The sequence below is a fragment of the Trachurus japonicus genome, chromosome 5 (assembly GCF_045865225.1).
Source record: "Trachurus japonicus isolate A0001 chromosome 5, Traja_1.0".
NCBI lineage: Eukaryota > Metazoa > Chordata > Actinopteri > Carangiformes > Carangidae > Trachurus > Trachurus japonicus.
This window is the reverse complement of record NC_140911.1, coordinates 28,387,553-28,414,931: the sequence shown is the minus strand read 5'-3', so window position 1 is coordinate 28,414,931 and position 27,379 is coordinate 28,387,553. Positions and strand designations below refer to the sequence as shown.

Genomic DNA, 27,379 nt, shown 5'->3' with positions numbered 1-27,379 from the left:
CATCTCATTAAAACTGAATCACACTCCAGTTGAGTGGCGTAACACTTAACAGATTCAAGAGGTAGGATGCACACTTTGTTTTTCACTGTAAAGGAGACACACACACACACACACACACACACACACACACACACACACACACACACACACACACACACACACACACGACCTACAAGAGCTCATATCATTTAAGCAGTTGTTCAGTCATATCCAGGCTCATGGGGCAGAGGCCTTAACCAGCTTCACACAGAAACAAAACATCAAAATCTCGTTTTTGAACATTTTCTGGCCAATAGAAATGACCCCCACTGGACTGATTCAGCCCATTAACTATTTAACAACCATGCAGCCAGCTGTGGGACACAAGAGAGTCTCCATATGTTCTCTTTCTCTATATATATGAGGTATTTTTGTAGACAAAAATTCCATGCTCCAAATTGTGCAATTTTCTTCTCCCCTCTCTCATTCACAACAATATTACATCATCAACATTCCTGCTGTATAATTAGCGGAGAGTGCAGAAGAGGTCTGCTGCACCAGTTTGCTTTGCAGCCAGACTTTGCCTGGCTGCACAACCAGTCACAATTAAAACCTGCAAATAGTCAAAGCAACAAACAAGTTCATTCCGTATGAATCATTCAGCTTCGTTACTCACCCATTTCTGTCACCTTCCAATCCTTAAGCACCACCACTGCCACCTCCTCCCGCCTCCTCTCACCCACACTTCCAGAACACCACCTCACCATTTTCAGATGTTTCATTTCCAGACTAACAATAGCTGCTTTGCAGTCAGAGGTTGGGGAAAGAAGAACTTTTCTGTGTACAGTAGCAATTAAAATGACGAGTGAGTCCTGCTTGTTGCATAATTCCCTCAGCTAACACAAAGGGACCAATTTCCTCCTGAAACAGAATTGTAGTTTACATTACAATAGTTGAGGGCATGTGGGTGGAATACAGAGTTTAGATAGGAACATGCCAATTAATGTCGAGGGGAAATTACAGAGGACAGAAACAAAGTGTTGGTATAGCCAGTGGTCAGGGCACATCAGCCTGACTGCTGCTTCCTCTGGGCCTCTCTGACTGATTTGACTTTATTGAATGACAGCAAAACCACCAGCCCCTCTCTGTGTCCTTCTCTTGTTGATATCATTGAGTGATAAGTACAGAAATGTGTGGTCTTGTTATAAAAAAAAAAGGCATGAAGTCCACCAGTGTGGACAGCACAGAGAGGAAGTTGCAGAATATCTTATGATCACAGAGCATGAGTCACTGCTTTGTGCTTTCAAGTACCTACGACTATTCCTCCACAACACAGTATCTACTGTGTATCAGCAGGGGGATTCGGTGTGAGCAGAATTAACTATTAAAAGGGTTAGTTCAACCAAATCACAACAGAATAAGGTTTTCTCTTGTAGTTTCTAGCCATGTACACTTATTCTACTTTCATTTTCTGTTGTGGATGAGATGTAGTTTCTCTAGAATATGCAGAGACCTCAGTGTGAACCATTTCTTTTTGAAGCTGCTGAATTCAACATGTTAGAAAACGTTTTTCCTGTTCAGATTTTCTATTTTCTATAGTTTTAGCACAGGCATGGATGGGTTTTTTAACCCGACTCGTCAAATACTGGTCCAACATTGTCCAAATTATAGCAAAGACCACAGACTTTGATGCAGTGGCAAAAAAGGGAGAACGACAACCCTGCTCTCACTGAAACTGAATGTAATTTGAATATACCAGTGCTTCACTGTCACTCTTTTAGGTGATGGCTTTTACATGTCACCCTCCATCCATCTGATACTGGTCATCAAATTTCAAAACTTATTGTGGCCCCTGAGCCAAAAAGTTTGCCAACCCCTGGCTAAGCAGCACAAACTAAATTTATCTCACATTGTTTTGTTTTAATCTGGGTGAACTTTACCACTTTAAGCAGCACTAAATAACCAGAGTAACTTTCCACCTGTGTTAAATTCTCTTTTATTATAGCTTGGTTGTAACAGGTCACTAAATTAACTGCTTGCAAAATGGCTTCATGTGCATGGCACAGTCAGAGCAGGTAAGACAGAGCAGCCAGAGAGTCATCTGTAAATTGTGATGGATTTTTTAGACATCCAGCAATTACTTTGATGAGTGTAGCTGTATTATCACTAATGGGAATTATCATCGCAAAAATAAATGAACAAATGGTAATCAAGTGCAATTATCTTTTAAGTGAGCATCAATATGACACAATTTCACAGCCAGCTCCAGCTGACCTTATAGACGAGAGGCAGAGTTGAGCAAGTTACTGAGGCAGACCATGGATCAGCCACTGCTGCTGCAGAGGATTTATAATTATTCATTCGGTACAAAAGGCACCTCAGTGCTTCACTCTCACTCTTAAAGCCCACCCGTCTTCTTTAACTTTCTCTTCTGGGAACTTAGGTAATCAGCATTTAGATTAAAAATGTAAAGACCGTCTATAGATCTTTTTCATTTGTAGTGTATTTGTCAGGTCAAAGCTCAGCATTCGGCCACTTAAGTCTGAGGCAACTCTAATTTAGAGTAAACTAATGAGTAATGAGACTGGGTTTGCTTGTTTGCTTTGGGTTTTTTTCCCCACATCTGCGTGTTCCCTACAATGGTTTGACAAGCAAATGTCAACAAAATCACTCTAATGAGCAGGTAGGCAGCTAAAGAGCTGTCTGAATGCAACGCTGAAACTGATCCCTGGACAGATCAGCAGAGAGAGGAGCAGTGGAGTTCGGTTAAAAATGATGAATTAACTTAAAATGTCTTGATTTTGCATTATCAAGTTTTTTGCTATAATTATATGTTGTATAACTTTATTACAGGGGTGGGCAAACACTTTGGCCCAGGGGCCACAATGAGTTTTAAAGGAGACATATTCTGTCCCTTTTCCTCAAATTAATATAGCTCCCAGGTGTCTTAAAGACACGTCTCTGACGTGCTTTGGTCAAAATACCCCAAGGATCAAACATCACAGCACTTTTTTTATCGGCTCAAAATAGCCCAGTACAGAACGGCTGGTTTCAGTGCCTGTCCCTTTAAATGCAAATGTGCCACTGCTCACCCAGCCAGCCACCTCTACTGGTACTCACAGGTAGGGGTGGTATTATGCAAAATTGAAAACTAATTACATCATTGGATGACAACTGAGGGAACAGCTCGTAAAACCACATGGATTTCAACATAGGGAGCCTGAAAATCTGAGATTTATTTTGTCAACTCTCACTTTTTGGGGCCCATGAAGGCAAGACAAACACCCAAATACAATATATGTTAAAGGGACAACGAGGAGTTTCTATTTGGTTATAATGAGCGGCTGTGGCTCAGGAGGTAGAGCGGGTCGTCCATTAACCGGAAGGACGGTGGTTCGATTCCCGGCTCCCCCAGTCCGCATGTCGAAGTGTCCTTGGGCAAGACACTGAACCACTGAATGATTAGTTTCCAAAGCCTGTCTGCGAACAGTGCTGTATGAATGTGTGTGAAAGGGTGAATGCGACCATTACATTGTAAAGTGCTTTGAGTGGTCCAAGTGACTAGAAAAGCGCTATATAAGTGCAAATCCATTTACCATTTATAAAAAGGTCTCACGTTAATGTGGATGAATCTACGCTACCCACACTTGTTAATGGGCCCATTTTCGATAAATATATCGTTTTGTCTCTATCGTTATTTTGTTATTATTAGTGGTGGCGGAAATGCTGGTCGAGCCGACCAGTGTTTTTTACTTTCGGTTTTGTGGCGAGTCATGAGAATAACGCAGCAGAATCGCCGTTTATGGTCGGAACTACAACGGTATGTGATCGTCTTTGAACCTCTGACTTTAATTCTTGATGAATGAAAACATGAGTCTGTCTTGCGCGGGTCAAAGAATTTCACAGTGCGCGCGGAGGCTGATAAATGTAGTGTGAAAACACTTCGCTTTTCCAAAACTCCTCGTTGTCCCTTTAAAACAGAGCCTTCAAAAAGTGATATTTCCATAATATGTCCACTTTAAAATTTGATGGCTGGGTCAGTGTCAGATGGATGGAGTGTGTACTGTGAACTAATCTAAATGACGTGTACCTCAAAGTAAAGGAAAATTTACATTTAAATTGCATTCAGTTTCAGTGGGGGCAGTGTTGTTGTTGGTCACCTTTTTTTGCCACTGCATCAAAGTTTGAGGTCTTTTGAACCAATATTTGATGGGCCGGATTAAAAAGCCCAACAGGCCGTAATTGGCCCGCAGGACGTAGATTGTTTTCCCATGCCTGCTCTATTATGAATGTGTAAAGAAGTTTTTAGATGAATAGAAAACTGTCTCCACTGAAGGTTTTCACTCCACTGAACCACAGTGTGATGGGTGAACATGTAGCCTTTACAGGATGACCCCCCATGCAGCAACAGCATAACTAAGAACCTAGCCTAACCTACCAGTTAAGGATCTTCTCCATAGTCAGAAAACACAACAGGATGTGAGAGGCAGGATGACTCATTTCTGTCAAAGTAAAAATCATTATCTGGAAAATCTCAAATGCACATCCACGAGCTTCGACTATGCAAAAAAGCTTGTTTGTTTATGGCTCCTCTCTCACTTGACTTCACACATGCACATCCTCTCTGTGCTGCCAACACCCGAGCGTGGCTCGCTGTGAGAAGCTCTGTGTGATCTCTTGTTTGTTGGGAGATAAAGGATATGGATAAGACTGGACATACATTACAGGCCGAGGGTCATGAGGTGGTCTTTGAGGCTGCAGCTGCCATATTTATTTCAAAGAGGAGGAGACAGAGAGCCGGAGCAAAAAGGTGAAAAAAACAAACAGGAATTTGCCTGTGCACAGAGACGGCGTGACTGGAGAAAGGTTGGGAGAGGGAAAACAACAGGATTTGACATCTAAACAGAAAATGAAGAATCTTGGAATCAGTGTGGGGAGGGTGTATGTGTGTGTTGGGGGATAAATCAAGGATGCTGGAATGACTGTAAATACAAGGCAGATCCACAGGGCTTTGGTTGAGTCACAGTGAAATGAATATTAAGGGTCGGCCCACTTGTCACACACTCACCATAATCGTGTCCGAGCCCTCAGAAGTAGTCAGGGGGCTGACAGGGAGAAAGGAATCTTATCATATTCATTCACACCCTCTCTCTTTGGAAATCAGTGTCAGAATTATGCCAATACACAACCTGGGGAAAACATACTTTTAAAAAATGTATAATAAAAATATCCATAACGCAAGAAAACAACAGCAACAACAGTACAGAATACTTTGTGAGGTCTATGTGCTTGTATCAATTCCAATGCCTTGTTTCAGTTACTAGTGAATGAAGCTTCTGTGTAAACAAGTCATTAAATATACTTGAAATGAACAGAATTTGCAGTATAGATTTTTTTTGTAACAATCCCTTAAACAAATTCCTCATTAGAAAATAGAGGCCTGTCAGTCCAGCACAATAAAAACATCTCTAAAACATAACAGCTTTGATCCTTTCAAATAGAAATAGTTACAGATATTCAAGTAAAATATTCAGTTCAGTCATCTTGTATCATTTTTGATAAACAGCGTCACTTCTGTAAAAATGTTTCAAGAAACTCAGGCTACCTGAATATGATGTTCTGTTTTCTGCCAACAAAATTGAACTGGTTTGAACACTTCCATCTTAGAACTGTGCAGTTTAAGGTTTCAAAGATAAAGTCTGGTGTTATTCTGTATTTTTTCCTTTTGCATATGTGGTCCAGAAATCCCACAAAAAGACCAAAATTAACAGTGAATTGAAATGTAATCTGCAAAGGCAAAGGCTGCCATCGTCACAGACCTCCACTGTTGACCAATAACTAATAAAATCACATCAGTGACAGTGAGACATGTTCCCTCATAACTACACATGCCTTCATTTATTTTCTATTGATCAATGTTGCTGCCATAAACACTGACTGGCACTCCAGATATGGATTAATCCACTGCTAAAAATAGTCCCAGACTAATGCTGTTTTACTCCAGTTTGGTTTAAATTCACTGAATTAAAAATAAAAGAATATCTTTAGGGAATATCTTTGATCTTAATCTACAATAAAGTCGTATTTTCATGGTCTGTTTTTAACAATTAACATCTTATTCTGTGGAGAATCCAATTAAGCCATTGTTAGTTTTGATCTTTTCATGGATATAGAGATATTAGGATAAATAGGTAATAGCCTATTACCCATCATTTCCTTTATTCTCTCATTCTTAACCAATATGTCTCACTGAATTTTCACTCCTCCCCACCAACAACGCCCCACCACCTCGGAGCGGGAACCTCTGGGCTCTTCTGGCCACCGTGAGGCCACTCCTCTCCCTCCTCCTGCTGTCCACCAGCCTCTTCCCCCAAGTCCAGTTCTTTAAATGAGTTTCCCCCGGAGCTGCTGCCTCTGTGGTCTCTATCCTCTTGATCCCGGGTAAGCACAGAGGAGTGGACAGAGGAGGCCGCCAGGGACGTCTCTCTGCTGTCTGACAGGAGAACCCCACTCCCCGAGCTGTATTCGCTGTTTGAGTCTGCACCTAGAGCAGTGAGAAAACAAAGGGAGGGAGAGGACAGATGGTGAGAGGGCTTCTATAAACAAACGCCACATGAGAAAAGCCTGGCTGCCCAAAAAATCCACGGCTGGGATTCAACCAGAAATCTGCATGATGGTATTTGAGCTGCGCAGTGTTTTTTTTTTTTTTTTGGCACAAAAAATGATCTCCTCCATTATGTTTCCTTTATTTTACACCAATATTATGAGTCATGTCTACCTCACATGCATGGAATCAAACATCTGAATATTCCCTTATGAAATCAAACGCTGTCATTTTATTGTAGTTGGCATGCTGCATGTTTTAGAGAGATTATTAAAATAGTCCAGGGCCACCAAAGTCACTGCCAGTGAAAGAGGCAAGATAACAAATGACCTAAAGTGGTAAAAGTCCTATAATTAATAGAATGACCCTGGCTTACAATGTCATTGAATGCATCCAACTGGTTTCCTCTGATGCAATGGTTTAAAATAGAAAACCACCGCTGCATCTAGTTCATTCAGTCTGATTTGGTGTGACTGTTTTTTTATTTATTTATTTAGCGTTTCTCAGATGACAGTACACACACATTTTTCTACTTGTTAATGAACTATGAGATTAGCAGCAACACTTCATGCTGCGACTTGAAGTTAATTAGAAACTCCTGGAAGCTAAAGGTCTTGTGCTCTCTAATTGGACGGCATTCGGATACGCAGCTCGGCTCCTTCTCCTTCTCCCCCCCAGTGTTTTCTGAGCTTGTGCTTCGCAGGTTAATAGGATCAATGTCGTACTGGCATGCTCCGGTCACTCCACCTTTTGTCTTTTTGGATGCGAGTGTTTGCATCTAACGTTCTTCTCCAATTAATACGTGCTAACGCTAAGTCAACCTGTCATCAGCTGCAGAGCTGATGATGATAGTGATGATGATGATGATGATGATGATGATGATGATGATGATGATGATGATGATGATGATACACATGGATGGCAAGAACTAACCTTTCCTATGAAACAGTGGACCGGAGCCAGGAGGGGGCTAATCGTCATGTTGCAGGTGATAAATACTTTATGACATGGGGCAAGCTGGAGCTGAAGGTTGTGCTGTTCAGAGATCAGTCAGCTGACCGACTCCAAGACTGTATTCTAATGTCACACAGGGCTTCACTGTTCAGAGTCGCCAATTATCAGTCAACTAAATGCACATAACATTTCCATCCATGCATTCGCTATACCATTTATTCTTATAGGGTCACAGGATGGCTGGAGCCAAGCTGACAGTGGCTGAGGGCGGGGTGCATCGTGGACAGGTCACATTTAGCATTTCATTGGGAAAACATAAATCAAACACACACTTCAAGATAAATACCGTAGAAGACCATTTAGTAGCCCAGACGTTTAACATGCTAAATCGACTTATAAGAACCAGGCGCTTATTTGCAACAGGCTACTATTTATTTTTGCAATGAGCAGCACCAGACCATTATGCAAAGAACAAGGAGGTCACCATAGGACCACTGGAACAAAACTACTTTTTTCCCAACACATCTTTATTACCATCAGACAATAAATACAAAGACAGTTTGTCTGTGTTACCGCAACACAGGGAGCTGATCAGAGCAGCCAATCAGATCAGTGTTATGAATGATAACGGGAGGGGGGGATTGATCGCGGTAATTTCAACGGGATCATCCCTATGTTCCCTAGGTCCTATGTTCCCCACTTTGTATGGGACCGGGGAACATAGGACCCTTTTTCTAAAAAAGGTTCCTATGTTCCCTGCTGTGTCCGGACCAGGGAACATAGAACCTTTTTTTTTTAGAAAAATGGTCCTACGTTCCCCACTTTTCCCCCCAAAGAACCCGGGGAACACGCAATTTTTGTACCCATACCTGACTTGGCATATTTTTGCCCATTTTTGAGCGAGAAGTTGATTTGTGACTTTGAGTGAGAAGTGGAATTGTCCCAGTTGGGTTTAGGAAATGAAGAAAGGAGTTGGTTAAGTTTTGTAAAAATACCAGGTAGAGGCTAAAGGCCAGATAGAAAGAGAGAGTACAGATAAGTAGAGAGAGTCCATCGAACATCAACAGTGGGGAACATAGAACATAGGACCCCTTTTCAGAAAAAAGGGTCCTATGTTCCCCAGTATTGCGACCAGGGAACATAGGACCCTTTTTCAGAAAAAAGGGTCCTATGTTCCCCAGTATGTATTGCGACCTGGGAAACATAGGTACGCTCCCATTTCAACATTGTACATTAGCGCATTTATCTATTTGTAGTCCAGCGCGACCAGGGGAGGAGGGGCTGACCAGGGGAGGAGGGGCTGACTGACAGAGGTGAGAGCCGGTGAAATGCTGAACATTTTTTTTCTGTGCAAGACTATGGTAAATACTTAATTGCCCGGACGTTTAATTGAACCGGCGTTTATTATGCCAAATGAGGTCAGACCCCGGCGGCTATTACAGCACAGGTGCGTATTTGCACATGGGCAACTATGCTTTAAAAGAGAACGCAAGTCTTGTTGCTTTTTCGCTGGTTGCTCGCTTTTTTTCTCTCCAGAGCTCCCCCTACAGTTTCAGAGCGCATATTTTAGGAACTTGTCGTAAAAACTCACAACTCCCTCATCCCCCTGGCCATGTGCATTTGTTTTCAACAAAGCCAACGAGAAGCCAATCCATGGAGCAATGTCTATGGAAGTTTTTACTATTTGTGTAGTCTTATCTGTCATTAAAGGTAGGGTTGAAGATCTTATTCTGGAGCTTTTTTTTACTAAAATTACTTGAAATCCTTCTTCGATTGCAACCAATCAATTGAATGCTTTTTCACAAGCCTGTAAAAACACCACCCAATCATCTCGAAGTCAGTCAGTTGGATCATATTGTGTCAAACTGCCATCTGTCCCGTACTGCTCTTCGTGCACCAGTCATGTGCGCGATCAGAGTCTTCAACGAGCTACAACACAGAAAACACAACGCCAATAACCCAATGTTCTACACTTAAAGAGACAACGAGGAGTTTCTATTTGGTTATAAAAAAGTCTCATGTTAATGAGGATGAATCTACGCTACCCACACTTGTTAATGGGCCCATTTTCGATAAATATATCGTTTTGTCTGACCCAGCGGGTCATGAGAATAACGCCGCCGAATCACCGTTTATGGTCGGAACTACGATGGTATGTGATCGTCTTCGAACCTCCGACTTTCATTGTTGATGAATGAAAACATTCTTGTCCAAGAATTTCACCGTGTGCGCGGAGGCTCATGGTAAATGTAGTATGAGAACACTTCGCTTTCCAAAACTCCTTGTTGTCCCTTTAAGTCTGGTAGGTGGCGTTGTAGCTCTAAGATGGATGCCCCGCTACACACGACAGTATCATGGAAAGCCATGTCGCTCACATTGGGATTACATTGACAGAGGCGAAGAAACCCAATGTAATGCCAACGTGACAGTGAACAAGTGTTGCAGGTTCCTGTGCTCTGGAGGCGTGGCTTCAGAGAGAAGTCTGAGGAAAGAGGCTTGTTGACTTGTGTCTTTTCAAAATGTAGCCTGCTCAAACCGTTTTTACAGCATCTTCTACCCTACCTTTAACAAGAGATTACGGATTACGGGGCATGTTTGTGACGTAGGGCCCTAGTTTCTTAGACCAGGTGAAGTCTAACATCAGCGCAGCTTTGCCACGTCAACGGGGTGTGGCCCAGGTCCGCGCAGTCAGACTTAGACCAGCGCAGCCCCTCCCCTCGTCCCTCCCACCGGCGCAAACGGCAAAGAGGGAGGAGAGAGGGCGGGAGGGAGACAGGAGGAGGAGAAGTGGGATTAACACAGCCGATTCGGATCTTCACCAATCAAAGGAGCTCCTCTCCTCACCTTTAACTGCGCGGCGGGTGATGCGCACTGCAAGTTTGTCATTTTATACTTTGACATGGACGGAGGAGACAGCGACACCAGAGGCCGAACCTCTCCCAGGAGGAAACAGCTGTTTTGGTCCGGAGGTCCGAGCTCAGAGTGACCAATAATGAGTTTACTAATATACTTAACCAGGATTGATCTGACACACTGAGAACCCCTGCCCAATGTAAGAAACAACAACTAATAAACTAATAAAGAAACTCACATTTATTCATTTCAATGTATTATTCCCTGTGTAAGACAGATGAGAAGTGTACGCTAATCACAACATAAATCAGCGTAAAGGACACTCTCTCTCTCTCTCTCTCTCTCTCCCTCTCTCTCTCTCTCTCTCTCTGTCCGTCTCTTTTTTTCTCTTTTTTCTCTGTGATAGAGATGCTGAGTATACTGTAGTAGGCTATATACTGACTATCTGATACCGAGGCTGTTGTGGTGGACTAAGAGAGATGATGATTTGTGTTTTGTTTTTCATTACGGCCGCGTGACGCGGTCGCTCGAATTAATAAGTAAATAAATAAATAAAGCATCATCACAAGGGCAGAGTGGTATCTCAACACGGCAGCGACATGCAGTCATCCACCCTCAGTCCTGCTTTTGGGACATCCACAGCTGCTTTTCAGTGTCAGTTCGTCCCTGCTGTGTTAATTCAGGTGGAGTTTCCTTTACGCGGCGACAGCCTTTGATCTCTGCTTTGATCTGACGTCAGATGTGACGGGACAATCTATATAGATATAAATTCACGTGTTGATTCCGTTAGTTGCATTAAATAGTGGTTATTGTGGATATTTATTGCATTGAAATGTGTCTGGAACTGTGGAGATCTGCCTGTGAGGTCTTGGTGACGTGTGTGCACTGCAGGTCAGTCAGCCAAACTTCCACTGCACCTGCTGCGCTCCGCGCTGCGCTGAGAGTAGACCTGGTTGGAGGTGGCGAGCTTTCAGCGCAACCTCGGTGGGACATTTTCCCACGAAACTTCCACTGCACCAAGCTGAATCTGTGACGCCTCCCCCTGCTGCGCGGCCACGCCTATCTCAGCGCAGCGCAGGTGGCGCAAGGTAGCGCAGCCGGTCTAATGCAAGTTTCGACCAGCGCAGCCTAGTGCAAAGTCAGATTGGAAGATTCGTAGATCGCGCTGCGCCAGCAAACTAGGGCCCGTAGTGTCCATGTTTCTTGCAAGACGAGATCTTGTAAGGTTGGTTTTCGGCCAAGAGATGGTAGGTGGAAGGCAGAGAGCCTCCATTCTCCAAGTCATTTAACCATCACAATTATTCCAAAACTGCTAAATGATGGTGAAAATCTCGCATAGTTCCCCCCTTTAACTTCTAAAAAGGCAGATTCACTTCAGAGACAGCATCAGATGGTGATTTAAAGAGACTTTCAGTCCTACAGGCAAAATGCAAACATAGGAAATAAAATACAAAACACACACTTTACACTGACAACACTGAAAATTACTGGCATTTCATGAAGAGGTACCATATGTTTACGTGGGCTAACCCTGCATGCCATGTGTGCTGTGTTGCACTCGGTCAAAAGCACTAGAGGCTCATGTTGTGTCACACCATCCCCAAAATATGATATTAGAAAATAAGATGGTGAGGCAGGAGAGAGATATTGGAGTGGAAATGACCCGATGTTGACAGAGAATATGAGACTGGGGCTGGGATGGAGCACACGCCGGAGTTGGAACGTGAGGTGAAGCACAAGAATTCAAACCAACAGCATGTTAGCTGAAAACTAAGTGAATTATAAATCATTTATTACACACGACAAATTCCATTAAAGTGGTGCTATGATTATTATCACCTGTTGGAAGAAAATCTGACTAGAATCAGGGCTAAATATGATGTACAGTAGAGAATGAACTCCAATTTATCTCCATGAATGTGCATTAAAAACATTTTTTTAATAAAAAAAAACAAATTTCATTGTAGCCACAAGTTCTCTGATTAATTTACACCCACCTCGCGTGCATGTGATTGATGGAGGGGAGAGAAACATGAAAAAAGAGCATACTACGAAAGAGCAATGAGTTTGGGCTCATGTTGGTTTCTCCTCAGCTGCTTGAACGCCTAAAGCAAGTCACAAAATTTAATCAGTCTATGGGGAAGAAAAAATCCTGTTTGGATTGGAAGACACATTAGACATGATGTGTTAATCTTTTAAAGGTTAAATCTCTCTCTACATTTGATTGGAGGGGTTTAGTGGCGCCTACAGGCATCGGTCTCTACATAGCTACAGTCAGACTGACGGTTGATGCGTTTTTGGAATGTGAGTGTATAGATTACGGTGCTGCACTCAACTTCCTTTACAGAAGGGTAATCATTTAGAACGTGTTATCAGTTCATTGCAGATCAAGGATCTGTGTACAGAAGATATGGACTTGAAGACTTGGGCTCTCACTCCACTAAAGCTTGAGCTTATGTGAGATTGGGAGAGCAAAAATATTCAGCTGACAATGTTCAGGTGCATCTGAATAAAGTAGAATATGATGGAGGTCATGATAGTGGAGCTACTGAACCAGACTAAGAGACCGTTTAACCGTTTAAAGGCTCAGGAAACCTTTGCAGAGTTAATCAGCTGGTAAGAGTGTGATGCACCATTACTGTAGGTTACTATAGTGAACTTTTTCAATTTATTCTAGTTTTTTGATTTGGGGTTTTTATTAAATGTAAGCCATAATCATTACAATTAAAATAAATAAAGAATAATTAACTTCCATGATATTCCAAATGATTGAGATGCACCTGTAAAAGCACAGTCTGAAATCCAAACATTTTAGCAGCTATGGTCTTATTGTTTATTTGCTTTGCTGTTTTATCTGTTGTGCTTTTCTTTACTGAATGTTGATTTTGTTCACTTTTTTCTGTGTAAAGCACTTTGGTCAACTTGGTTGTTTTTAAATGTGCTCTATAAATAAATTGGATTGGATTGGATTGAAAAGCAATAAGAATATTTTTTTAGGGTTTTTAAGAAGTGGTCTCAACTCAAAAGAAAAAAAAACTTGACAGGCTTGTCAGCATTCTTCAGCTGACGTCATGTTTAACGCTTTCCACTTCATGCAGCAGTTGGTTGGATGCGCAGAAATGAAGCGGCGGTTTGCACTCTTCCTGAAGGCAGGTTTTTCACTCTAATTTTTCACACTTGCTTTTGTTACTTCAGAGAAACAACTCAAGTTGAATGTATCTGTGAAAGGCTTCATCTGACAGTGTGCAGCATTACCATGAAAGCCTGCATGGCTCGTCTCTTTGATGGGGGGCCTCCCTTCTCAGTGTGGTCGTTTAGAGCAGCCATAAACACTTTGACCTCACATCTAGCCGCAGCATGAGCTCAATTTATACTTGTGTGTTAAGGTGCTGTGTTACTGCAGGTACAGTAGCTGTGGAAACTACACTATAGCCTTCACGCTGTGGTTAATGTGCACCTCTACAGGGGCTGTGGGCTACTGAGGTACAATGTATAGCGGTATAGGGACTGCAGCAGCCGCACCTTTTCCTCTTCATGTTTGTGATGCTGTTGGAAACGTAAAGCAAGTTTAAAGCTGTCTTTACACTGCATGGTTCAAGTGACACAATTCCAATTTTTCCCTCTCGAATGGCGCAGATCGGATCTGTAACATGAACGTGTATTGTCAGATCCGATTCAGGCCTCCTTCATGTGGGAATAAACTGGATATGAAACGCCGATACGCCTGTGATCTAAACAGACAGACCAGATATTTCCTGGCATTGTGACTCATCACACTGCAAAAACTCAAAATCTTACCAAGAATATTTGTCTTGTTTCTAGTCAAAACAAATCTCATTCTACTTAAAATAAGACTCATCACATTAAAAAGTAGCTTGTTTTTAGACACTTCTTACTTCTTTCAAGCTTATTTTCACTTGAAATATGTAGAAAAATCTGTTGTGGAACAAGTTTTTCTTTCTTATTACAAACACAAAAAACCTGCTTTCACTGGCAGATATTTCTACTTATTTCAAGTGAAAATTTATTTGAAACAAATGAAAATGATCTAAAAACAAGTTCATTTTTAGGTGATGAGTCTTATTTTAAGTGAAAAGACTTTAGTTTTGACTAGAAATGAGACATTTTGACGAGAAATAAGACAAAATTCTTGGAAAGATTTTGAGTTTTTGCAGTGCATCAGTAATGTGATGGTAGTGCATTTTGACGATAGCGTTGATTACCAATGTTGCAGCTATCACTGCTGCATACACCCAGGCCTTAAAGGGAAATTCCAGCATAAGTTTAACCCATGATCTAAAGCACCATGAGGCCGAGTAGAACACCTCCTCCAGAGATCAAGTTTGCCGACCGCAAACTTCTCCAGTTGTAGCGACTTCAGCACAGACGGCCAGATAGCAAATACTGCTGTCTTTGTAGCCAAGAGCTAACCACGATGAAAAAAAGCCACTCACAGCCACAAATAATGCTCAGAACAGCACCAAACTTATGCCAGAAAATCCCTTCTTTCTCCTCCACCATGCGACCAATATTCTGTGCACCCTTCAGTACCGGTTCACCCAATATGCACACTACGCACATTGCGTAGGGCCCCACAAAATAACAGGCCCTGTGAAAAAAACAAAACAAAACCTGACAACGTGACCGTCCGTCGCGCACGTGTACCGGATCCCCAGCACATCAGCCTAGCAAGACAGCGTTTAGCACGCCACAATGAAGTAGAGTTATCCCTCTGGGAATTAAGGCGGAAGAAACAGCATGACAATGAACTACAGCAGTCAGGTAACTCTCCTCTCCGGGTGGGAGAGTGGGAGGGACTAGTCCGTGTTTCTAGTCCGTGAGCCCTGGGTGAACCCCGGTCTCTGTGTGCTTCTTATGGCTTCTATAATTTTAGTCGTAGTGTAGTTACAACTGCACTTATACAAAATGGAACGTAATGGATAAATATTGACTAAGATTGAATTTTGTTTGCTTGGATAGCCCATTAGCCCACAGGCAAATATAGATGCAGATATCTTAGTGAATTAAAGCAGAAGTAAGCGATCCGGTGGTTTTGGCTAAATTCCTGTCAGCCGATGGAGTTAGCAGTCCCCGCCCTCGTCCCTACGTCACCACATTCACGCGCATCCCTTGGCTGCACACACAGAGAGGACCGCCCCTTTATGCCATTCTCTCTCCTCATTGGATAAAGGTTGTAGGATACAAGGAAAGTTTTCTCCTCGGCTTACAGCAGAGCAGAGTGACTGACAGACCTGTGTTTCAGACCAAACACTCTATAGAAGTGATTGCTGTCAGAAGATAGAGCTATTTAAGACTTATATTAACACAAACATTCCGCTTACTTCTGCTTTAAATAAAATTTGTGAAATATTATAATGGTGCTAAAATATATATATATATATATATATATATATATATATATATATATATATATATATATATATATATATTATAAATAATAATATACATAATTACCTACATTTGAAGTATATGAAAGTAAAACAAGTGCAGCCAATTTGATGGAGCTGAATTAATAGTAGCTTTATCTATATTTTAGTTTTATTTAATGGTGAGTTATTTCAAACATTAACATGTTTACATGCCCAACATTTAAGACTGTATGATTTGTTTACACATTTAGTTTGATTTGATAGGTTCTGATTTGTTCTGAATTTATTCTTAGTTAGACCAACAGTGCAATATGTTTAAATGGGGGATGAGTGGAAGCACTGGGTGTCAGGTGCGACTGTTGAAAATCTTTGGGGTTCAGTTAGGAGGGCCCCTTAGCAGAATTTTGCCTAGGGCCCAATGGAGGTCTGAACCGGCTCTGGCACCTTTAAAAGTGCCATGTACAATGTCCATTTCGTCAGCGTCCACGTTGTTCACCAATTTCCTCTTCCACGTTGATAGCCAAACCATGTCTGTGCATACAGGTTGTTTCACACAAGCCAAGGTGTGAATGCAGATATCAGATATTGGTAACTTCTATTAGAACATGTAGACAAGGCATGTCCAGACCATTCCACAAAGGAGCCGTGGCCGTCTGGCTGTAGGTTTTTGTACCAACAGCTTCTTTCCCACAGCCATTCAGACCCCCAACACACTGTAAACCGTCACTTTATTTTCTTAAAGATGTGAAATTCTGGCTCATGCAATATGACAGAGAGGTTTTTATCTCTGTGTTTCCTGACACTTTTAATTCTGTGTGTTTTATTCTACAATTCCTTTTATTCTTACATTAAAGAGTCTATAAAGGGTCTATTCCCAGACTCTTTAATCAACTGATCTCAGTCTTCAGACAGCTGATTGGTCGAACTGTTTGCTCTTGATTGGTTTCAACAAAAACTTGCAGCCACACAGCCCTTCAGTGGAATATTTAGGACATGCCGGATTGAAAAAAGAAAAAGAAAATCGTATATAGGCAACATATTGGAATTGGGCATCAAGACCTGTAGTGTAAAGGCAGCCAAGGCTTGTTATTTCTCCCTATCAAAGCCACTGTCACTGCTCGACATGGCACTGAATGACAGACTGTAAATATGACAACAACACTGGCATCCGTCTGGTTCTGTTGCGGTGAAAAATGGTAGAACTTCTAAGAGTTAAAAACAGCTCCGGAAGCCGCGACGCAACCGAGAAAGAGAGTGACAGCACCATTTTTTTTGACAGCTGTCTGACAGAGTGAGGAGCCATGTGCTGAGGGGCCGGAGGTTTAATCCGGCCACTAATGAGTATGGAGGAGTGATTGGTCCATTGATTCCCCAACCCACCCATCCGCTTCTCCAGAGAAGCCTCCGGTCGGTGTCCCCAATGCTCCACTGACCTGGGTAAGTTGATAGCAGTGTGACAGGAGCATGGCTACCTGTCACATTATCATTCACAGTCATGAAGCAGAGTGGTACCTCTCCTCATGCACCGCGCTCGTGACACATGGAGAGCGGTGGATTTGTCAGCGTCGCTCAGTTTCACTCCATTGTTTTTTTTGCAGCAGAGATCCAGAGGGGAACTTCTGAGGCATGATGGGAGAAAGATGTGACACTAGATACCAGATACATATTCTAATTATTATTATTATATTATTATAATTATTGAGGGACTTCAAAGAAAAATAAGGAACCAAAATGAATATATATTAATTTGTTCTATAATGATAAACTTGATAATAATTAAATACTTTTATAGAATCATCATTTCAAATATCAGATTTGACTGACAACACATCCCAGACCAAACCACGGAGGCTCACTTATGGCTTTATGCATCTTAGACAGTTTGGTTATATATCCTGACAATATTTTAGACCTTTTAGATAAAACCATTAATCACATTGTTCATAAAGTGACAAGAAAAAAAGAAAGACAAAACTGTCATAAATTCATACAGAACATAATATTACATGTTTACATGGCTATAGTTTTGTCCGTCCAACTGTCCAAAATCCTAAGATATTCCATTTAGTGATGTTTCAAAACAGCCAAAAGCAGCAGCTTCTCATTGTTCAGAAGCTGGAACCAGAGGATATTTGGCATTAATTCATGATGGATGAGTTAAATAAATAATTAGAATTGAACAGTGTAGCTGATTAATTTTCTGTCAGTCTAAAAATTGCTTCAGAGCCAGTGATTTTCTATATAAGTCTAAACAACCTATTCAATCTTTTGCATGTGCACATTTAAATAAATTGTCTTGTGCATTAGCCTATACTCATGTTCCTTCATATTGATTTGTGTCCTTTATCTTCCAACTGGGCTATATCTGTATTCACTGTGGCTCTATTGAATTTAACTGAATTGTAACAATAGGGCCTCCGTCACAATGCCATAGCAATTAGGTGCAATGAAGCTCTTATCATCAAATGGGCTTATTTTAATTCTTCCATGTGAGCTCATCCCTTCATCTCCCTTCATCCACTTCTGACTCGTCCAAACACTCCTCCACCAGCTTTTATGTCTCCTGATGATAAGTTAGTGTCAAGTGGAATTGTGTTTTAAGGATTTGTTTATCTTTTACAGCGAGGGGGAACGTTTCCATATGGCGCCCACATAGCTGTGGACAGCCCCCGTGCCGAGTGTAAACACACTTCCACCAGAGGCTGTTGTGTCTGGCCTTTTCATTAACACCTACCAAGGTGTCAATCACAGTTTTTTTGTGTGTGTGTCGGGGCTGCTCATAAACAAAACAGCAGTAGAAACAAGAGCCGATTCCCCTGGGTCCGACCCGAGTGGAAACATCCAACAGCTGAATGTTGGAGCTAAAAACACAGGCATCCTGACATTGAGGGGCCAAGGTGGCCACCAGGAACTCATGTTTTTACTGCGTTGTTTTAAAGGCCTTTCTGTAGGAGCAACCAAAATATAAAGACTAGGTCCAATCTAGACCGCCTGTGGTCAAATCCTGATATTATAGGATTTCTCAGTGGTGTTGCTGTATCCAGAGCTGTTTTTTTTTTTTTTTAACTCTCTGCAGGCAAGTTCAAGTCAAATCAAAACTCAAGTCCATGGGAGCAAGTCGCAGTACGAGTCAAAAAGCATTCTGAGATCCAATCAGTCACTTCACATCCCTTTGTGTTTTGCAGTGTGAAAGCAAAAGTGTCCTGGTCACACTGAAGGAAATCTCACAGTCTAATTAGCCCCACCATAGTGTCATGATGAGTTTTTAGATGTGCATCCTAAATCGGTATTGGTCAGGGACAACTTTTAACCTTTAGAGTCTCTGTTAATCGGCAAGGCAAGGCACGTTTATTTGTATAGCCCATTTTTACAAATAGTTTGTCTCAAAGGTCTTTACACAGCATCATAACAACATCCTCTGCCCTTAGACCCTCACATCCACTGAGGAAAAACTCCATGGAAAACAAAACAAAACAAAACAAAACAAAACAAAACAAAACAGGAGAAACCTCAGAGTGAGAGACCGAGGAATATGGAAAACATGGAGATGGAATTGTTACAATAATATGAGCCCAGGATAATATCCTAATGGTTAAAATTCATTAAGAGTTACCTCCACTATGTATCCTGTGTATCTTTTGTATTGTATTGTATTGTGAAATATGCAAATGTGTTTATTTTGCTGTTGTGGGGTTTATCTACAGTATATAGCGGTAGGGTATTATTTTCATTTTATTTTAGATTTTTTTTATCTGCAGTAGTAGTAATAGTTGTTTATTCAGTCGTCATTACAGACAACCTAAAATTATACACTGATTTTTACATTTAGATAGATAGATAGATAGATAGATAGATAGATAGATAGATAGATAGATAGATAGATAGATAGATAGATAGATAGATAGATAGATAGATAGATAGATAGATAGATAGATAGATAGATAGATAGATAGATAGATAGATAGATAGATAGATAGATAGATAGATAACACAAATTTATGTATGATGTTAATGACTGAAAAGGTATAGGCTGAAGCATACTGCTTTAATTTACCTCTTATACATCTCTTATATTACATTTCATTGGTTCATTCTTCTATTTGGGAATTATTTCCCTTCAGGGATCAATAAAGTAATTCTGATTGTGAACAACATCCCTTTAACTGCGTTGGGGAAATATAATCACTGAGCATGTTAAATTTAGATTTGCTGGCCCTCTCCTGTGCTGTATTGGTGATGGGACTTTGGGACATTACATCCCATCAGTCTTCCCTCAGCAGTAACAGCAGTAAGCCTGTGGGCTTTGATTCCTTCCCTGGTTACCTCAAAGTTCAACAATGAAGAACATGTACCTGAGATGTCTGTGTCACTGTCTAATTCCTCTTCTCCTGAAAGCCTCCTCTCCGCCTGCCGGGCCTCAGGCACATAGAAATCTCCCTGTCGAGCCAAGGGAGCCATGAAGTGGACCCGACCCCCCCTGTAGATCTCAAGGAACGGGTGTGCACACAGCCTCCTTTCCTGCAATACATACAATACATCAAAATTCACACTTAATTCAAAATTACACACAATATAGTGTTGTTGATAGATATGCACCGATCAGGCCTAACATTATGACCACATTTCTCATCCTTTTGTCTGGTTTTAAATGTAAAATATCAGAGTTTTTAATCATGTGAATCATTGTCATTTTGATATTTTTATTTTGGTGTTTTACTGCTAGAATTTTTTGGTCGATTGTAATTAATTGTTATTTTTAGTTCATCTGTTTGTATTCGTGCACAATGGTCTGCTGCTCATCTTGGCCAGGACTTCCCTGAAAAAGAAATTGTTAATCTCAATGGATGTCTTCCTGGATAAATAAAGGTTACACAAATTAAAAAAAAGAAAGAAAGAAAATGAAGTGTTTTTCAGTGTTATTCACTTCATTTGTCATGATGTCATGCCTGATTGTTGAAATGTCACAAACAGTTGATTGTGTGTATACCTAGAAACAATTTGTGGTGATTGAACTCCCAGTGCAAAGATGAGTCATGTCACTAATTAACACATAAATTGCATGTTCACATACATGTAATGCAGAGAGGAAACACCACGGTGGATACAAGTGGAGACATGCTAATGTAACAGGGTAAAGCTGTATCGGCTAGTAATCTTTGTATTTTGTGTGACACTGTGGTAGATTTTGCTGTGGGTGTGGTTTAACAGAGTGAGTGTGTCTGCAGTGATTGCATGGTGACGGGCTAACTGGAAACAGGTGTGCTGGACAGGTCGGCAACCAGCTTAATTACCCACACACACTCTCTCCTTCAGTCTCCCTCTGATCTTCTCTGTGACAGGTACCTGTGTGAATGTGGTCTGAGGTCTTAAGAAATTGTAAGTTGAATGTATCTGGTGTTGAGTCTCCCTCTGATCTTCTCTGTGACAGGTGGCGTGTGGTATAGGCTGGAGTTACTTTGGACGCTGGGTCAGGTTGGAACCTCAAGGGCTGAACAGGAGCGCTTTACAGCCACGAAGTGGAGTGCAGCAGCCTGCAGCAGTCGTAAGCAGCACAGCACACAGCGCCAGCAATGATGATACAGCCTTGACACCGAACCAGTACACCAACTGACCAGCAGATCCAGCCAGCCTGCCAACCTGTGTGAGTGAAGCCCGGCCACTCACCAGGCCACACGGAGCCACACTCTCAGCCACCTCCTCCCAGACTTTTTTAATTACTTCCCCCATAGACTTGATTAGTTTTTTTATATATTTCTATAAATAAAAAGGACTCCTTTAAACCGTACCTTTTGTCTTGTGTTGCCTTGTCCACTTTCACTGGTTGGTCAAACAAAGAACACTTTACAACTGGCGTTGTCGGCAGGATTGACCAAAAAAGAAACCAGTGGTGGGCAAGGCCACCAGACAGATCAAAGTGAGCCTCAACCTGGTCCTAGTCGAGAAAACCAAGCTCCTAGTGCAATGTTCTGACCGGTTGGTATGGTTCCTATGTTTAATCTGATGACATCTAAATTTAAAGGAAGAGATTCAGACATTGGTTTAGGAGAGTGGAAGAGTAATCTGAAAACTACCTTCGCTTTACAAGGAGTCCCAAACGATTTTAGAGCTGAATTAACGCTATGTTGTCTGGAGGGAAAAGCTAAGAGAGAGATTTTAATTTTACCTCCAGAGAAGCGCAACACAGCTGAGCTGATTTTTGGGGAATTAGATAAATTGTATGGGGATAGAGCCACTGCCTCAGTCCTGCGCTCTCAGTTTTTTAATGCCCGCCAAGAGCCACATGAGGACATTAGTTCTTTTGCATTGAGACTGCAGGAAGACTTTCTTAGGCTCAAGAAAAAGGACTCAAGGGGCATCAGAGATGACGATGTGTTGCTCCGAGATCATTTGATTGAGGGGCTGAGAGACTCTGCAACGAGGGGGGAATTTAGAGCCAAGATTCTATTGGATGATAGTCTGACGTTTCAGACCATCAAGGCAGAGCTCTCCTTAAAGGAACAAGCATATGGGGAAACATTTGAACAAGCACACTGCCTTGCCATGAGGGGGCACAACCAAGTTAATTTTCCTCATGTAAAGGATTTGGAACAAATCAAGACACAATTAAGGGATGAAATGAACACACAAATGTCAAATAAATTTAATGAACTGTCCCAGTCTTTAATTCAAGAGATCCGGTCAGAGCTGCACCAGAGGACACCACGGGGTGCAGAGTGGAGCCAGCCTGCCCCACGAAGTGGACCACCGAGGAGGAACCGACCCCGGTTAGGTTCAGCAAACCGGTATGATGGCCAGGGTAATCCCATTTGCAACCTTTGTTCTCAACCTGGACATATCGCACGCTCATGCACAAACAGACAAAGGTCAGCATCGTTAAACTAGAATACACCACTGTGGCGGCCCAGACAGTGGGGTGTTCAGAAGTGAATGGGCCTCTGCATGAAGACACACACAAATTAATTGGAGATGTCCCTAAAGTTAACCTGTTGCTTGGTGATGTCCCTGTTAATTGCATCCTTGATACAGGGTCAAATGTGTCGTTGATGAAGAACAGTTTTTTCTTGGAACATTTTGCAGAAAAAGGTGAACGGCTTAAGGAGGCTGACAGCTGGCTGACCTTAGAAGCTGCTAATGGACTGGACATTCCTTATTTAGGTTATGTGTTGTTACCTGTTAAAGTTGGAGAAGTCGAAGTTCCTGAGGGTGGGTTTCTGGTTGTTAAAGATCACTGCCTAACTGATACAGAAGGGGTGGTGGGCATGAACATTATTAGAAGTTGTTGGAGAAACATGGACAACAAGCCCCTGCACTGTCTTTCTGGCAGTTGGCGCCAACAACAGGCGTGGGCTATGGCCTTTAAAATCTGTTCCACACAGGCACAGTTTGTGGCTCCAGATGGCTCCATTGGGCACGTGCGCACCATCAATCGCCGCCCTGTGAGAGTTCCAGCTCAGAGTGAGGTGCTGCTGTGGGGCCGGACCAAGGCGGGACCAGGTGGAAAAGACTACCAGTGCCTCGTGGAACCTGAGGAGGTGGGTGGACTTTTTGTAGCTCGATCCCTGTCAACAGTTCAAAGGGGGAGAGTTCTAATTAAAATCAATGTATCTTTATAGACATCAGAAACTAGCTAAGACGTGTGAGGTTGATCCAGCCGATATCACACCAGAGCATAGTGTGAGTATGGTCCGGGTCAGCACCAATGCTGTCAAAGTAAGCCTGGAGAAAAGTAAACATACTGAAAAGAGTTCATTGCCTGATGTAACTGACCTTGGTTTATCTGCAGAGGAGAGAGAAAAAATGCAGACCCTGCTGCACAAACATCGAGCAGTTTTTGCCACACATGATGAAGATTATGGCAGGACAAGCACCGTCCAGCATGTGATTCCCACTGGTGATGCTCCGCCTGTGAGGGAACGCTACAGGCAGATTCCACCAAAAATGTATCAGGAAGTGAAAACCCTGCTTCAAGGTATGTTGGATTCTAAAATCATTACACCCAGTGCTAGTCCTTGGGCTGCCCCATCGTATTAGTGCGCAAAAAAGATGGAACACCACGATTCTGTGTGGATTACCGTAAGCTCAATGCAGCAACCCACAAAGATGCTTACCCACTCCCTCGAATTGAGGAGTCATTGGCCAGCTTGAACAAAGCAAAGTATTTTTCCACATTAGACCTGGCGAGTGGATATTGGCAGGTTGAGGTCGCCCCCGCCGACAGGGAAAAGACTGCTTTTGTTACTCCCATGGGGCTATATGAATTTACCCGAATGCCTTTTGGTTTGTCAAATGCGCCTGCCACATTCCAAAGGTTAATGCACACCTGTTTAGGAGACCACAACCTACAGTCTTTGTTGATTTACCTTGATGATGTCATAATATATTCTCCTGACTTTGATTCACACCTAAAACATTTGGATGTAATTTTGGACAAACTGAAAAAACATGGCTTAAAATTAAAGTCTGACAAGTGCCACCTGTTGAAAAAAGAAGTGCAGTACTTGGGACATCGTGTGTCAGCAGAGGGGATCTCCCCAGACCCCGAGAAGGTGAAGTGTGTTCAAGAATGGCCGACCCCCAAGACAGTGAAACAACTACAGTCTTTTTTGGGACTGGCCGGCTATTATCGCAGGTTTGTGAAAGACTTTGCTAAAATAGCCAAACCATTAAACGAACTCTTAAGAGGAATCAGTCCAAAACACTCAAGAGCCTCAGGTCATCAACTAATTGCTAACTGGGACTCAACTTGTCAGGATGCTTTTGACACACTAAAGAAGACCCTAACCTCTGCACCAATACTGGCTTATGCTGATTTTGACCTTCCTTTTGTCTTGTATACAGACGCCAGCAGCCGAGGCCTGGGAGCTGTACTGAGTCAGGTGCAGGATGGAAAAGAGAGGGTAATTGCATTTGCCAGCCGGACCTTAAGCCCCACAGAGAAAAACGACAAAAATTACAGCTCCTTTAAGCTTGAATTTTTGGCTTTGACCTGGGCAGTAACCCAGAAATTTGAAGAATACTTGCACTGTGCTCCATTTGTTATATATACGGACAATAATCCTCTGGTGCACTTAAACTCGGCTAAACTTGGGAGCTTGGAGCAGAGATGGGCAGCGCGCCTGGCGAGCTTTCAGTTTGAAATAAAATATAAACCAGGACGTACTAATCAAAGTGCAGATGCTCTGTCTCGTTTTCCCCCAGAAGCCCCCACATCAGACTCTGAGGAGAGAAAAGAGGGGCTGGAGATACCAGCTTTCAACCATATTGGAGCCAGGACTGTGAAAGCACTGTGCATCGGTGCAGGAAAGAACACTACAAAGCCGAGCCTTAAAAGTGCTACACCGGGGATACCCTTGTTTCCGGAAAGGACACCGGCCCAGTGGAGGATCCTTCAAAATGCCGACCCCACTTTGGTCAGAGTAATCAAGTATGTACAAAGGGGCTCTCTGCCCAATAAAAGAGAGCGACAACAAGAAACCAAGCCAGTCCAGCAGATCCTGCGTCACTGGCCCCGGCTTTCCCTGGTGGATGGAGTGCTGTGTCGGACACGACAAGACCCGAAGGAAGTTGACCCCATAACCCAACATGTGGTTCCTGAAGGTGAGCGACATTATATCTGGCAGTTGTATCATGAGCAGGCTGGACACTGGGGCCCTGAAAAGACTGTCTCTCTGATTCAGAGAAGGTTTTTCTGGCCACAATTGGCCAAGGAGGTAACAGAGTGGTGTGCACGATGCCAGCAGTGTGTTTTGCGTAAGGCTCCTAACTCTAGGCCTGCGCCTCTGACCCCTATTTTGACCTCTGCTCCCTTGGAATTATTGTCTGTAGATTTTTTGTCCATAGGTCACCCAGAAGACGCATACCACAATGTGCTGGTTATGGTAGATCACTTCACCAAGTACGCCTGGGCAGCAGCGACCAGAGACCAAACGGCAACAACAACAGCTAAGGTACTGTGGAACAAAGTAATCCAGCCTTTTGGGGCATCTAAACGTCTGTTGTCTGACCAAGGCCCTAATTTTGAATCGCATCTCATGAAAGAACTCTGTAACTTGTATAAAGTGGCCAAGAGCCACACTACGCCTTACCACCCAGCAGGAAATGGCGCTTGTGAACGCTTTAATAGGACCCTCCTAGGACTGCTGGGGACCCTGGGGGAGGACAAGAGGAACTGGCATGAACATCTCCCATGAACATCTCCCAGAAGTGTTACAGGTATATAACAACACAGTGCACAGCTCTACTGGCTATCCCCCACACTACTTAATGTTTGGGAGGCAGGGATTTCTCCCACAGGACCGCCTCCTAGGACTCTCAGAGAATGTGGGCTGCTCATCAGCAGAGGACTGGGTCAAATGTCATCAACGGAGGCTGCAGCTCGCATTCGAAAGGGCCGTACAACACAGAGACACTGAGATGGCCAGACAAAAGACCTACTACGACCAGAAGGCGGACGGCTCACCACTGACCACAGGCCAACAGGTACTTCTACAGGACATGAGAGCCAAGGGCCGGGGTAAACTGGCCAATAAGTGGGAGCAACAACCGTACATGGTGATTAAGCAGCCAGACCCTGAACTTCCAGTGTATGTCATCAGACAAGTGGAGAGAAATGTTGAAAAAGTTGTGCATCGTAACCTCTTGAGACCCCTGTCAGCACCACTACAGCATGGGATGCAAGGCCCCGGTCAGGTGTCCGATGGCCCGAATCATCGAGTGATCCAGCCCATAAGCCCCCAGCCACAGACCTCAAACAGGGGTCCCGTCGGGCCCCCATGGGTTGGGTTCTGGGTTCCTACAGGTGCTGAGGCAAGACCAGCGTCCAGGACTCCAGAGCCCAGACGATCCACCAGAGCGACCAGAGGCATGCCCCCACAGTGCTACCAGGACCGTTAGAGCCAGTGTGCCGTTGCACAGTGGTCATTGGGACAATGACCGTTTCAGCAGGGAGGGGTGTAACAGGGTAAAGCTGTATCGGCTAGTAATCTTTGTATTTTGTGTGACACTGTGGTGGATTTTGCTGTGGGTGTGGTTTAACAGAGTGAGTGTGTCTGCAGTGATTGCATGGTGACGGGCTAACTGGAAACAGGTGTGCTGGACAGGTCGGCAACCAGCTTAATTACCCACACACACTCTCTCCTTCAGTCTCCCTCTGATCTTCTCTGTGACAGGTACCTGTGTGAATGTGGTCTGAGGTCTTAAGTTGAATGTATCTGGTGTTGAGTCTCCCTCTGATCTTCTCTGTGACAGGTGGCGTGTGGCGTAGGCTGGAGTTACTTTGGACGCTGGGTCAGGTTGGAATCTCAAGGGCTGAACAGGAGCGCTTTACAGCCACGAAGTGGAGTGCAGCAGCCTGCAGCAGTCGTAAGCAGCACAGCACACAGCGCCAGCAATGATGATACAGCCTTGACACTGAACCAGGACACCAACTGACCAGCAGATCCAGCCAGCCTGCCAACCTGTGTGAGTGAAGCCCGGCCACTCACCAGGCCACACGGAGCCACACTCTCAGCCACCTCCTCCCAGACTTTTTTAATTACTTCCCCCATAGACTTGATTAGTTTTTTTATATATTTCTATAAATAAAAAGGACTCCTTTAAA

The 27,379-nt window shown here is 43.0% G+C and overlaps 1 protein-coding gene across 1 annotated transcript in view; it reads right to left on the bottom strand.

Moving 5' to 3' along the window:
- Positions 1 to 4,708: 4,708 nt before the first annotated feature.
- Positions 4,709 to 27,379, bottom strand: part of tex264b (testis expressed 264, ER-phagy receptor b) — a 70,615-nt gene continuing 47,944 nt past the window's right edge. The window contains exons 3-4 of the mRNA XM_085777189.1: positions 20,133 to 20,298; positions 4,709 to 6,523 (exon numbers count right to left, since the gene is read on the bottom strand). Of these exons, the coding sequence (XP_085633315.1) occupies positions 6,237 to 6,523; positions 20,133 to 20,298 (453 nt within the window). The 3' untranslated portion in view covers positions 4,709 to 6,236. The remainder of the gene's footprint in view (positions 6,524 to 20,132; positions 20,299 to 27,379) is intronic.